Source organism: Tupaia chinensis, unplaced genomic scaffold (assembly GCF_000334495.1).
Source record: "Tupaia chinensis unplaced genomic scaffold, TupChi_1.0 Scaffold000129_1, whole genome shotgun sequence".
NCBI lineage: Eukaryota > Metazoa > Chordata > Mammalia > Scandentia > Tupaiidae > Tupaia > Tupaia belangeri.
Window position 1 is genome coordinate 652,021 of NW_006159598.1, and position 12,752 is coordinate 664,772.

The 12,752-nt window shown below is 56.6% G+C and overlaps 1 protein-coding gene across 1 annotated transcript; it reads right to left on the reverse strand.

The window, feature by feature from the left end:
* Window positions 1–1,995: 1,995 nt before the first annotated feature.
* On the reverse strand, window positions 1,996–8,369 carry KLK7 (kallikrein related peptidase 7). The gene is made up of 7 exons (XM_006144697.2): window positions 8,297–8,369; window positions 7,802–7,961; window positions 6,683–6,810; window positions 6,188–6,347; window positions 5,467–5,714; window positions 4,940–5,076; window positions 1,996–2,639 (listed from the first exon to the last, which is right to left on the reverse strand). The coding sequence occupies exons 1-7, from the start codon at window positions 8,367–8,369 to the stop codon at window positions 2,487–2,489; spliced, it is 1,059 nt and encodes a 352-aa protein (XP_006144759.1). The 3' UTR covers window positions 1,996–2,486.
* Window positions 8,370–12,752: the final 4,383 nt, after the last annotated feature.

Genomic DNA, 12,752 nt, shown 5'->3' on the forward strand with positions numbered 1-12,752 from the left:
GGGCTGCCTGGCGGCTCACGCGGCTGCATGCCACATGGCCCACTGCGGTCGGAGTCCCGCCTGGTGGCTCGGAAAGCGTGCGCGGTGCGTGTGCACAAATGCCCCGTGTCCTGGCAGGAGAGGGGGTGCTGACCACGCCCGCGGGGGCGTTCTCTCCCTCTCCTCTCTGTCTCTCCCTGGGGAGCGCATGCACCCCCTGGCGATTAAAAAAGAAAGGCCTCGCTCGATAGAGACATTCTTTCATACGCTTCCTGAGAGTGGAAGAAGGGAAAAGTACCAGAGGCCCTAAGAGCTGACGCCAACCCCCCTGCCGTGTGTCCGTCAGACGACGATGGCGCATGTGCATCCACGCCGTCACTCCTCAGCACCGCCATGACGTGGGGCCCCGTTCCCGCTTCGAGGATGAAGGACAGGGAGGTGAAGGGATGAGCCCGAGGGCAAACGGCTCGGCTTGTGCCCCAGCTGGGATTTGGACCCAAGAAGCCAGGCCTGGAGCTGGTGTTCCTGACTGCTACACTATACTCTGACCCCTCCCCAGTAAAGCTACCTTTTAAAAATTCAACATGGGGGCCCGCAGGTGGCGTGGTGGTTAAGGGCCCTGGACTCCCCCATGGCCGGCCAGGGTTTGAGTCCCAGACCTGGTAGCTTGCTTTCTCACTTTCTTTCTCTCTCTTTTTCTCTCTTCCTCTCTCACTCCGTCCCTCTCTGGTCAAATTAAAGTGGGCAAACAAATAAATAAAGTTAAATGTTTCTTTTTTAAAAAAATTCAACATGAGGGGCCAGGAGATGGTGTGGCAGTTATGTTGCTGGACTCCCACACGGCCAACTGTGCTTTGAGTCCCGAATCTGGTGGCTTGAAGATCACTGGGCATGTGTGTGTGCATGTCCAAGACCCCGGGAGGAGAATGAGAAAAAGAAGAAGGGATTGCGGAGTGGTCATCCCTCGGGGGGGGGGGTGATTTTTCACTGTCTCTGTCTGTCTTTCCAGTGAGCGCGTGCACCATGAGGCAAAACCTCTTAAGAATAAAAACATCAACACGAGACCTCGAGTGGCTGCAAACCAGTCTGCCCCCAGCTGCGTGCAGGAGGCACAGATAGAACAGAAGGAAAAAAACCCCTGGCATCCGGGCCCAGAGACAGGGAGCTGGGAGCCTGAGGGGGTCGGGACTGGACTCCCAGGGCCGTGAGCCTGTGTGTGCAGGCGGCGTGAGCTGAGATCTCTGCGATCTCCGAGCGCGGTGAGGTGCACCGAGGCTCCGAGGGAGGTGAGATGAGAAGAAGGGAGGATGGCGTTCTGGGAGAGAGACAGGAAAGGCAGGTAGGAGGGTGGATCCTGGCTGGAGGGTGCCTGCCAGCAGCGCTGACAGGGAGGTGTGACCGTCACAGAGCCTTTGGTGGCAGCAGACCAGGGGCGTGGCCATTCTCTGTGTCATGAGGGACTCTTTCCTAACCCGTTCTCCCTTCCAGAGGCCCCTTCCATGCCTCCAGGGAGCAGGAGCCCACCGCCTGGGGTTCCCAGTGGCCATCTTCCTCTGGCACCTGGGACGCTGGTTGCTCACTGGGGACCCAGGTGTCCCGTCTGCTGTCTGCCTGCCATTCCTGTCTGTCCCTGGAAGCCTCCTCCCTCCCTCCTTGTTGTTGGCCTGTGAGGCGGTCGCACCCTGTCAAGGACGCAGCCACCGTCTCTCCCTCCTCTCTCCCGTCTCCTCTCCCATTTTACAAACAAGGACAACAGGCCTGGGAAATAGAAGCCTGTCGTGGAGCTGGAGGCGGGACTAGAGCTCAGACAGACAGGTCACTCTTTGGACACCCCCCCCCCCGTTTAAGGGTGTCTTCTCTCTGACCTTAGCTCTTCAGAGCATGTCCCCAGAAAAGTCAGGGGAGGCAGAGACACGCGAGATAGCACAGCAGGCAGCCGGCAGGTCCACTCGGATTTTATTTGGCACCTATTTTACATGACTATGGCATAAACATTCTTTTACAGTGCTCCTAATTCTGCCCAAGTATTATTTCGGTAACTCCGTGCTATCCTCGTGCCAAGCAGGCCTGCTGTAAGCCACTCCTCGGCACATGCTTAGTGATTTCCTTTCTAGCCTGATTACTGCGTGGCGAATTCTCGCCTTACTCCACTTTTTGGTTTGTTTGTTTTTTGTTTTCGGTCACCTCTTCCTAGAACCTGAATTACTAGGTCGAAGGTGTCAGTAAGGGTCTTGATTCATGTCGTCAAAGTGCCGTCCACGGATCGTGTGAATTTCCACCCGCGCTGTTTGAGAGGACCGGTCTCGCTGCGTCTTCACCGGCACTAAGGTTGTGATGTCTCTTTCCTTGTTTGACTGTTAATTCGGTCGGTTCACAAACATGGCTCGTTGCTGGGGCTTTCATTTGCCTTGGAGGATAGGCGAAGTCACCCAGGGCCGTCTAGGTCATCGGTGTCGGTTCTGCGATTTTTCGGTGTGGACAGCCGCCGCGTAGTCCCCGGCGCGTCATCAGTGCCTTTTCATGGTGTCGTTTATCCACTTGACATACTTGCAGACTTGAGTGTAGACACCAGGGTCATTGGGTTGGCCACAGGGGAAAGTCCCCCAGGACACCAGACCTTGTAAGGTACCTTTGCACACCAGTGGACCCCCGGAGTCGCCCTGAGGAAAACAGAGGAGGAGATTAACTCAGGCTTCAGAGCAAAGCCCCTGCCCCAGTTCAGAGTCAGACGTTCCGGGTTATCAGCCTTTGTCTCGCCAGACCATAGACGTCCACCGGGTAAGAAGAGACGCATTGTCGCTGGGGACCAGTGGGACCGAGGAAGTAGAGCTGTTCCATGGGGTGCAGGGGAGGGGCGGGGCGGGGCTCCATGCTCACACTAAGACAGTGCTCCTTGCACGAGAAGCGGGACACAGCGATCTCCTAAGCGAAGGAAACAACTGACCGCCATTTACAGGGCTCAGGGCGGGGCGCACAGGCAGTCCTGCAGTCCTCCTTGTTTAAAAATCATTAAGGAGGGGCCAGCCGCTGGCGTGGTGGTTAAGGGCACTGGACCCCTGACTGACCGCCGTCCGGTCCTGGACCTGGCAGCTTGCTTTCTCACTTTCCTTTTCTCTCTCTCTCTCACTCTGCCCCTCTCTGGTCAAATTAAAATAAATGAAGTTCAGTAAAATAAGCCTTTAAAAGTTGTTAAGGATTTAGGAGCAAGCAGGTGGCAAAGTGCTTAAGGTGCTGGACGCCCACGTGACAGACTATGGGTCAAGTCCCAGACCCAGTGGCTTGAAAATCACACCAGTGTGAATTTTGTGTCTGCAGGCATGCCCCAAATCCCGAGAGGAGAATGGAGGAGAAGGGTTTTGGTTTGGCCATGCCTCCTGGGGGTGATTTCTCACTTTCCCTCTCTCTGTCTCTGTTTCCGTCTGGTGAGCGCACATACCCTATAGCAAAAACAAAAACAAAAACAAAAATAAAACAAAACAAACAACAACAAAACCAGACATGTTCCGGATTTCAGGACCGCATCAGCTGTGGGCTGCATGTCACAGCAGAGCCCGGGCAGCCCTGACATCGGCCTCACAAACACCTCCTGCTCTCGGGCAGGCACCCTCCCCGTCACCTCCACCGCTAACACTCCGCCCCACCTCCAGTGAGAGGAGAGAGCAAGGGGATGAAATGAAGGTAGCTGGGAGACCGGGAGTGACAGCGGAAGAGGAAGAGAGCCTGAGGAGGGGAACGAGTCTTTTCGCAGGAACACAGCCCAGGTCAGGCAAGTGAGGCACGGAATCTCAGTAATTGCAATAAATAATATTTAAATGCAAAATTTAGGAAATCAAGTGGAGGGACCAGAAGGTGGCGCGGTAGTTAAGGTGCTGAACTCCCACATGATTGACTGTGGTTCGAGTCTTGAACCTGGCAGCTTGCTTTCTTATTTTTGCTTTTGCTCTCTCTGGACAAATTAAAAAATAATAACAGGAGCCAGCAGATGACGTAATGATTTTGTTGCTGGACTCTCCTGTAGTGGACTGCAGTTCATATCCCAGACCCGGTGACTCAGGCTGGATGTCCGTGTGTGCATGCCCAAAATCCCAAGAGAATGGAGGAGAAGGGATTGCAGTGTGGCCGTTCCCCTTGGGGGATGATTTCTCACTTTCGGTCTTTCTGTCTCTCTGGTGAGCACATGCACCCTATAGCAAAAACCTCTGCTAAAAAGCATAAATAATAACAAATAAGGGAACCAGCAGTTAGCGTAATGGCTATGTCGCTGGACTCCCACGTGGTTGACCGCGGTTTGCATCCCGGACCCAGTGACTTAGAACTCACGCTGGGCGCGTGTGCGTGCGTGCCCAAGATCCTGAGAGGAGAATGGAGGAGAAGGGATTGCGGCGTGACCATCCCCCCTCGGGGGTGATTTCTCGCTTTCTGTCTCTATGTCTCTCTCTGTCTGTCTGGCGAGCGCACGCGCCCTACAGTGAAAACCTCTCCAAGAAAATAAAATAAAATAAATAAAATAAATAAATAATTCTTAAAAAAAGGAAAAAGAAATCAAATGGAATACCAGAAAAGTAAAAACAGGACGAATTTGAAATAAACCATGAGTAGTGTGTTGAGCCACAGTGGTGCAGAGGCACACAGAAAATTCAATGGGCCAAACGGCTCATTATTTAAAATTACGGTGTTCGTGCATTGCAAGCTTTCTGCATGGATTTTTTTAAAAATTGTATTCAAATACGATTTATCTTGATCACTGAGTTTTTTGGCATCCTCTTTAAGTGTGGGCCTGAGGCAAGCTCACGTTTTACCTTCCTGAGTCCAACACCCCTCATTTTACTCCCACTGAACTCGGCCCCATTCCCAGCTCCCGTGGGCTCTGGCTGCCAGCCCCAGCGGAGCAAGGACGCTGGGCCTGGGGGCGGGCAGGCTCTGCTGGGGAAGCGGCCTGGCCGGCCCAGGTGGAGCTCACGTTGCAGGTGTTGGTCTTGGAGTCGGGGATGCCGGCGCACAGCATGGAGTCCCCCAGCATGTCCTTGTACACCTTCCTGCAGTCCCCGGGGGAGATGAGCTTGACGTCCGTGCACATGAGCTGCGTGGGGAAGGTCACTGCGGGGAGGGGCAGAGCTGTCGGTCAGAGGCCGGGGCCTGTGCACTCCGGGTGCAGATGGGGAAGGGCAGGGGACAGGAGCCCAGGGTCCCAGATCCTGAGGAGAAGCTGGAGTCATGTGAAAAGGCTTGACTCCTGCACTCCTGAGTCCAGGGGAGGAGGGGAGGGGCTGGACCCCAGGTCTGATGGGGGAGGGACGGGACCTCAGGTCCGAGGGAGGGGGAGGGCCTGGACCCCAGGTCCGAGGGAGGAGGAGGGCCTGGACCCCAGGTCTGAGGGAGGAGGGATGGGCCTGGACCCCAGGTCCGAGGGAGGAGGGACAGGCCTAGACCCCAGGTCCGAGGGAGGAGGGATGAGGCTGGGTCTCCAGGTCACTGAGGCAGACTCACCGTCAGGGCTGGTGGTGGTGCCCCAGCCTGAGACGGTGCAGGTAGTTCCGGGGGGCTCGCAGCGTCTGGGCAGGTTGATCTTCTTCACAGTGGACGACATCCGGACTGTGCGGCTGAGCTTCACAAGCATAATGTCGTTAACGTGGGTCTGCGTGGAGTAGCTAGGGTGGCGGAACGACTTCGAGGCCTTGATCTTCTGCGCTTTCCTGTCACCCAGCGTGTCACTGCCAACTTGCACATTGTACTCACTAAGAAGGGACAATCGAGAGACACTTAATGGAGAAAGTGACAGAGACCCAGAGAGTGGGAGGGGAGAGAGACCTGCGGAGATGGATTTCCAGAGAGTGGGGGACAGAGACCCAGAGAGAAGGGGACAGAGACCCAGAGAGAGGGGGACAGAGACCCAGAGAGAGAGGAGGACAGAGACCCAGAGAGAGAGGAGGACAGAGACCCAGAGAGAGAGGAGGACAGAGACCCAGAGAGAGGGACAGAGACCCAGAGAGGAGGATAGAGACCCAGAGAGGAGGACAGAGACCCAGGGAGAGGGACAGAGACCCAGAGAGGAGGACAGAGACCCAGGGAGAGGGACAGAGACCCAGAGAGGAGGACAGAGACCCAGAGAGGAGGACAGAGACCCAGAGAGAGGGACAGAGACCTAGGGAGAGGGAAACCGAGACGGGGTGCCGAGACCCGGGCAGGCCCACCCCCAGTGCGGTCTTACTCCATCATGCAGTGGGCAGCGGTGGCCACCCAGCGCTCGCTGAGCAGCACGCCCCCGCAGTGCAGTTCGTCACCCCGGAGCAATGCCACCTGCCAGGGGTGAGAGCCTCCCGGACACGGGGCACCATCGATAATCTTCTCCCCACTCTTGTCCCCCTGGGCTAGACAGGGTGGAGAAATGGTGGTGACAGCGTCAGGGAAGGCCGAGGTGGCAGCAAAGGGGCATAGGGCAATGGGTGCAGGGGGCAGTGCAGAGTCAGAGGGGCAGGGAGAGCAGAGGGAGAGCTGGGAGTGGGAGCCCCTCCTCAGGAGGCACCCAGGGGCTGTGGAGAGGGCTGCAGGAGGCAGGGCCTGGGGACAGCCACCCTGGGAGCCAGCGGGCAGGAGGAGCAGCCGGGCTTTCCCGGGAGACTGCGGTGGCGAAGGGAGGGTGCTGACCCAGGGCCCCCTGGAGAGGGGCGGTGGGTCCCTGGGAACCTCCCAGTCGAGCCCTCACCTCCTTGGGCAGCGGTCTCCAAGGCGAAGGCCAGCAGCAGAGCCAGCAGGGATGGGAAGGGCAAGCCCACCATGGTGCCTGTTGGAACATCAGGGCTGTCAGGTGGGACAGGGCGTCTTCTGGGGGAGCTGGGGGCGAGAGCCCAGAATGCAAGAATCCAGGCCCCCAGCCCTCCTCAGACCATTCCATCCAGGCCCCAGATCCCTGGGGACCCGGATATCTAAGCTCCCACTATCTTCTCCCCATGGATCCCCAGTCTGTTTTTCCCTAAAGGACCCCAAATTGCCCGTCTCAGCCCCCATCTCTCGGGGTCAGGAGTCAGGCCCAGCCCCCCACCCCCCTTGATAAGGCTGTTCTCACCTCGGGAGGGCCTGGTCTACCTGGCTGCAGACTGGTGGCCAGTGAAGCGTCTGCGGCCCTCTGCAGGGCGGTCCTCTTATACACCCCGGTCCCCACCCGTCCCTGTGGCCCCGAGTGTGGGCGGGCCCGGCTTGGGACACCCCTTCCTTCTGGGCGGGTGGCGGAGTTATCTGGAACCCCTGAGGCGCCCTAAGGAATTGACTACACTCTATTCTCTCCCTCCACCCTCCTCCCCGAAGCCCGAGGGCGGGCCCAGCGCCTGTGCGTTCGCCGCCCCCGCCCCCGCCCCCGCACATTCTGTCCCCACGGTCCCTGCTGGCAGCTCCCTGAGGGACCAGGTGCGCCAGCTGGGGGTGGAACTCAGGGACTAGGCTTGGGCCTGGGGACAGAGACCCAGAGAGGAGGACAGAGACCCAGGGAGAGGGACAGAGACCCAGAGAGGAGGACAGAGACCCAGAGAGGAGGACAGAGACCCAGGGAGAGGGACAGAGACCCAGAGAGAGGGACAGAGACCCAGAGAGGAGGACAGAGACCCAGAGAGGAGGACAGAGACCCAGGGAGAGGGACAGAGACCCAGAGAGGAGGACAGAGACCCAGAGAGGAGGACAGAGACCCAGGGAGAGGGACAGAGACCCAGAGAGGAGGACAGAGACCCAGAGAGGAGGACAGAGACCCAGAGAGAGGGACAGAGACCTAGGGAGAGGGAAACCGAGACGGGGTGCCGAGACCCGGGCAGGCCCACCCCCAGTGCGGTCTTACTCCATCATGCAGTGGGCAGCGGTGGCCACCCAGCGCTCGCTGAGCAGCACGCCCCCGCAGTGCAGTTCGTCACCCCGGAGCAATGCCACCTGCCAGGGGTGAGAGCCTCCCGGACACGGGGCACCATCGATAATCTTCTCCCCACTCTTGTCCCCCTGGGCTAGACAGGGTGGAGAAATGGTGGTGACAGCGTCAGGGAAGGCCGAGGTGGCAGCAAAGGGGCATAGGGCAATGGGTGCAGGGGGCAGTGCAGAGTCAGAGGGGCAGGGAGAGCAGAGGGAGAGCTGGGAGTGGGAGCCCCTCCTCAGGAGGCACCCAGGGGCTGTGGAGAGGGCTGCAGGAGGCAGGGCCTGGGGACAGCCACCCTGGGAGCCAGCGGGCAGGAGGAGCAGCCGGGCTTTCCCGGGAGACTGCGGTGGCGAAGGGAGGGTGCTGACCCAGGGCCCCCTGGAGAGGGGCGGTGGGTCCCTGGGAACCTCCCAGTCGAGCCCTCACCTCCTTGGGCAGCGGTCTCCAAGGCGAAGGCCAGCAGCAGAGCCAGCAGGGATGGGAAGGGCAAGCCCACCATGGTGCCTGTTGGAACATCAGGGCTGTCAGGTGGGACAGGGCGTCTTCTGGGGGAGCTGGGGGCGAGAGCCCAGAATGCAAGAATCCAGGCCCCCAGCCCTCCTCAGACCATTCCATCCAGGCCCCAGATCCCTGGGGACCCGGATATCTAAGCTCCCACTATCTTCTCCCCATGGATCCCCAGTCTGTTTTTCCCTAAAGGACCCCAAATTGCCCGTCTCAGCCCCCATCTCTCGGGGTCAGGAGTCAGGCCCAGCCCCCCACCCCCCTTGATAAGGCTGTTCTCACCTCGGGAGGGCCTGGTCTACCTGGCTGCAGACTGGTGGCCAGTGAAGCGTCTGCGGCCCTCTGCAGGGCGGTCCTCTTATACACCCCGGTCCCCACCCGTCCCTGTGGCCCCGAGTGTGGGCGGGCCCGGCTTGGGACACCCCTTCCTTCTGGGCGGGTGGCGGAGTTATCTGGAACCCCTGAGGCGCCCTAAGGAATTGACTACACTCTATTCTCTCCCTCCACCCTCCTCCCCGAAGCCCGAGGGCGGGCCCAGCGCCTGTGCGTTCGCCGCCCCCGCCCCCGCCCCCGCACATTCTGTCCCCACGGTCCCTGCTGGCAGCTCCCTGAGGGACCAGGTGCGCCAGCTGGGGGTGGAACTCAGGGACTAGGCTTGGGCCTGGGTCCTCTGTGGGGCCATTTTCTTGCCCTCTCCCCCTCTCAAGGCAGCCTAGACCCTACACCCTAGCTCTGACGGCCAGTGGACGCTCTCTGGGGCTGGATTCAAGTTGCCTGTCTGAGCCTGAGATCGCTCCCAACCCTGATACAAAGGTATACATGGAAAAGAGCACGTTTTTTACATAAAGAATTATTTTAGTGGGACCAGCAGGTAGTGTGGTGGTTAAGGCGCTGGACACCCCCACATGGCTGACTATGGTTCGAGTCCCAGACGTGGTGGCTTCCTTCCTCACTTTCCTTCTTTCTTTCTGCGTCTCTCTCTGGTCAAATGAAAAGAAATGAATGATTTAATAAAATTAAATAAAAATAATTTTAAAAAAGTGTTTAAAAACAAAACAAATAATTATTTTATTTAACTTTATTTATTTATTTATCTTAATTTGACCGGAGAAGGACAGAGAGAGAGAGGGAGGAAGGGAGAGTGAGATAGCAAACCACCAGATCCGGGACTCAAACAGAGGTTGGCCACGTGAGAGTCCAGTGTCCTTAACCACCACACCCTGCTGGCCCTGAGCACACTTCTCTTAATTCCACTCCACTACCTGTTTCCGGTGAGCGAGTTAGCGTTCCTACGTTCATTTCAGTGTGTGTTTGTAACTGAGCATCTGACGCCCTCTCTCACGCGCTCGAGCCGTCTTCAGGTTTTCCCCTCTCGGTACGTGGAGGTGGTTTCTCCTTCCTCCGTGGAGGGTGTGTAAGGTTCCACACCATCTCCGGATCGATGTACGTCAGGCTTCAAACTGAGGTCCCGTGGGTAGTTCTCATCAGGCTGGGAGGAGCGGCTTTGTCCGTGCCCCTAGGTCCGAAGCACCCACGGGGCATCGGGGGCACAGCCCCTGCCTTCACAGGAGCAGCCGTGGAGATTGTGGGTGCCCACGAGAGTGCAGAAAACACGGGTGTGGGCTGGCCAGGTGTGGTAAGTGCCATCCAGGGACGAAAGCAGGAGGGGGGCTGGCTCTCGCCACTCACGGGACCCCTGGGCTCCTAGTAGTAGGAAAGGTGCTTGGGACGATTCCAGGCAAGGATGGCATTGTGCACGCTTTTTAAATATATTGAAGGGTTTCTGTTTATTCCTTCTGTGAGAGAGAAAGAGAGGGCCAGGCACCCCCAAAAAGGTCTTCACACGTGAACCACTCCCAATCTCAGCCCACCTGGGTCACAGGTATTTTCCTATTTTCAAAAAGAGACTGGGGACCAGCAGTTGGTGTAATGGCTGTGTTGCTGGACTCCCATGTAGTTGACCACAGTTCGAGTCCCAGACCCGGTGGCTTAAACTCACGCCAGGTGCGTGTGCGTGCGTGTCCAAGATCCTGAGAGGAAAATGGAGAAGGGATTGTGGCATGGCCATCCCTCCTGGGGGGGATTTTTTTGCCTTCTTTCTCTCTGTCTCTGTCTTTCTGGCAAGCACACATGCCCTATGACAAAAAAAAAAAAACTCTCCAAAAAGAGAAAAAAAAGAAAGACACTGTGGGGTCAGCAGGTGGCATGGTGGTTAAGGCGCTGGACTCCGACTTGATGGACCATGGTTCAAGTCCTGGACCCGGTGGCTTGCTACTGGAAAATAATAATAATAAATAAAGTTAAATAAAATAATTATAAAAAGAGAGCGAGAAAGACACTGAGGGGCCGGCTGGCACAAGGTAACCCAGCGCTGAGATGCTGGGTCCACACAGGGAGGTTCCGGGTGTGCCTCCTGGGCCTCCCTCTCCGTGTCAGAGATGTGCTTGTGGCCCTGATCTGCGCTGGCTCGGACTGGGTGGGAGGACGGCGGGAGGACACTGGTGGGTGTGGCCAGTCAGTGGTGGTGAAGTGGCGGGTCCCACGTAGCTCTCTGCGTGAGCCTCCTTCAGAGCCCTTCCGCCTGTGCCGTTCTCAGGCTCCTTCCTGGTTAGAATTCAGTCCTTATAGCCAAAACCTTCGCTAGACCTCACGCTGAATCCACATCTCAACTCATATGTCGAATCTGGTGTGTGCATGTGTCCCATAGCAAAAATCTGTTACATTTTTTTTCTTTTTTTAAAAAAATTATTTATTTATTTATTTGGAGAGGTTTTCGCTATAGGGCGCGTGCGCTCGCCAGACAGACAGAGAGAGACAGAAAGCGAGAAATCACCCCCAAGAGGGGATGGTCACGCCGCAATCCCTTCTTCTCCATTCTCCTCTCGGGATCTTGGGCACGCATGCACACACGCCCGGCGTGAGTTTAAGCCACCGGGTCCAGGACGCGAACCGCGGTCAACTACGTGGGAGTCCAGCGACATAGCCATTACGCTAACTGCTGGTTCCCATTACTTTTTTTTTTGATCCCAAACCGTGAATCCAATTCCGACTTGAATTGGAGCCACGTGAACCAAACCCAGTCCTGCCTCTAGTCCCAGCTCTCCCCAGCACTCATCCCGTGACCTGTCTCAGACCCAGTTCTTCAGACACAGAACAAACACGGTTGGACAATGCCTGGCCACCAGGCAGGGCCAGGGACTGAGGGTACTGTGGTGCAGACCTGGAGAGGGCCACTTCCCTAGGGGAGATCACAGCTCGGCGTAACAGGAAAATAAAGGAATTCATAAACAATTGCAAAATTACAACGATTGTGTGTGCTCCGAAAGAAAAGTGCGGGTGTCGTGAAGCATTTTCTAGAGAGTTCTGACTCACAGTGACGAGGAGCTGGACGGAAGAAGCGGGGAGACCACAGAGGAAATAAAACCTGCAGAGGCCCCACGACGGGGGCGGCCCCACGACGACGTGCAGAGCCCAGAGCACCCCAGGAGGTGGTGTGGACGGAGCTCATCCAGGGAACACACAACAAGATTTAAATTCTCACAGTATTGGGTCTGGCAGGGGGCGTGGTGGTTAAGGGTGCTGGACTCCCACGTGGCCGACTGAGGTTTGAGTCCCAGACCTGGCAGGCCTGCTTCTCACTTTCGCTCTCTCTGTCTCTCACTCTGTCCCTCTCTAGTCAAATTAAAATAAATAAATAAAGTTAAATAAAATACATTTTTAAGAATATACACTACATTATCAGCAGGTAGTATGGTGGCTAGGGCACTGGACTCCTACATGGTCGATCGTGGTTTGAATCCCAGACCTGGTAACTTGCTTTCTCACTTTCCCTCTGTTTCTTTCTGATCAAATTTAAAAATAATAATAATAAATAAGATGAAATGAGTAATTCTTTTAAAAAATGTTTCCCCTGGGGTCAGCAGTTAGCATAATGGTATGTTGCTGGACTCCCATGTCGTCGACTGCAGTTCAAGTCCGAGAAGAAAATGGAAGAGGAAGGATTGTGGCGTGGCCATCCCCCCTGGGGGGTAATGTCTTGCCTTCTGTCTCTCTGTCTCTCTGTCTCTGTCTTTCTGGTGAGCACACACGCCCTATAGCAAAAACCTCTCCAAAAAAAAAATAAAAACGTTTCTCCATCCTCTAGCAGTTAGTTAGATCAAGAGTGAGGTCCCAGCTCAGGTTTCAGTTGGAGGCAGGAATATCTCAAAGCTGGAGCGTGTCTTTGCCGTCGCATTCGAGGGGCGGGGGAGTTGCATCCTTTCACACGGAGCTCTGCGGTGTTGAGGTTCGGGTGTTGTCAGACCACTCGCAAGCTCCCGCCTGCTTCCCACTGCCGGCGTCAGCAGCCAATGATGATCATGGTCCAGATCCATTGTTT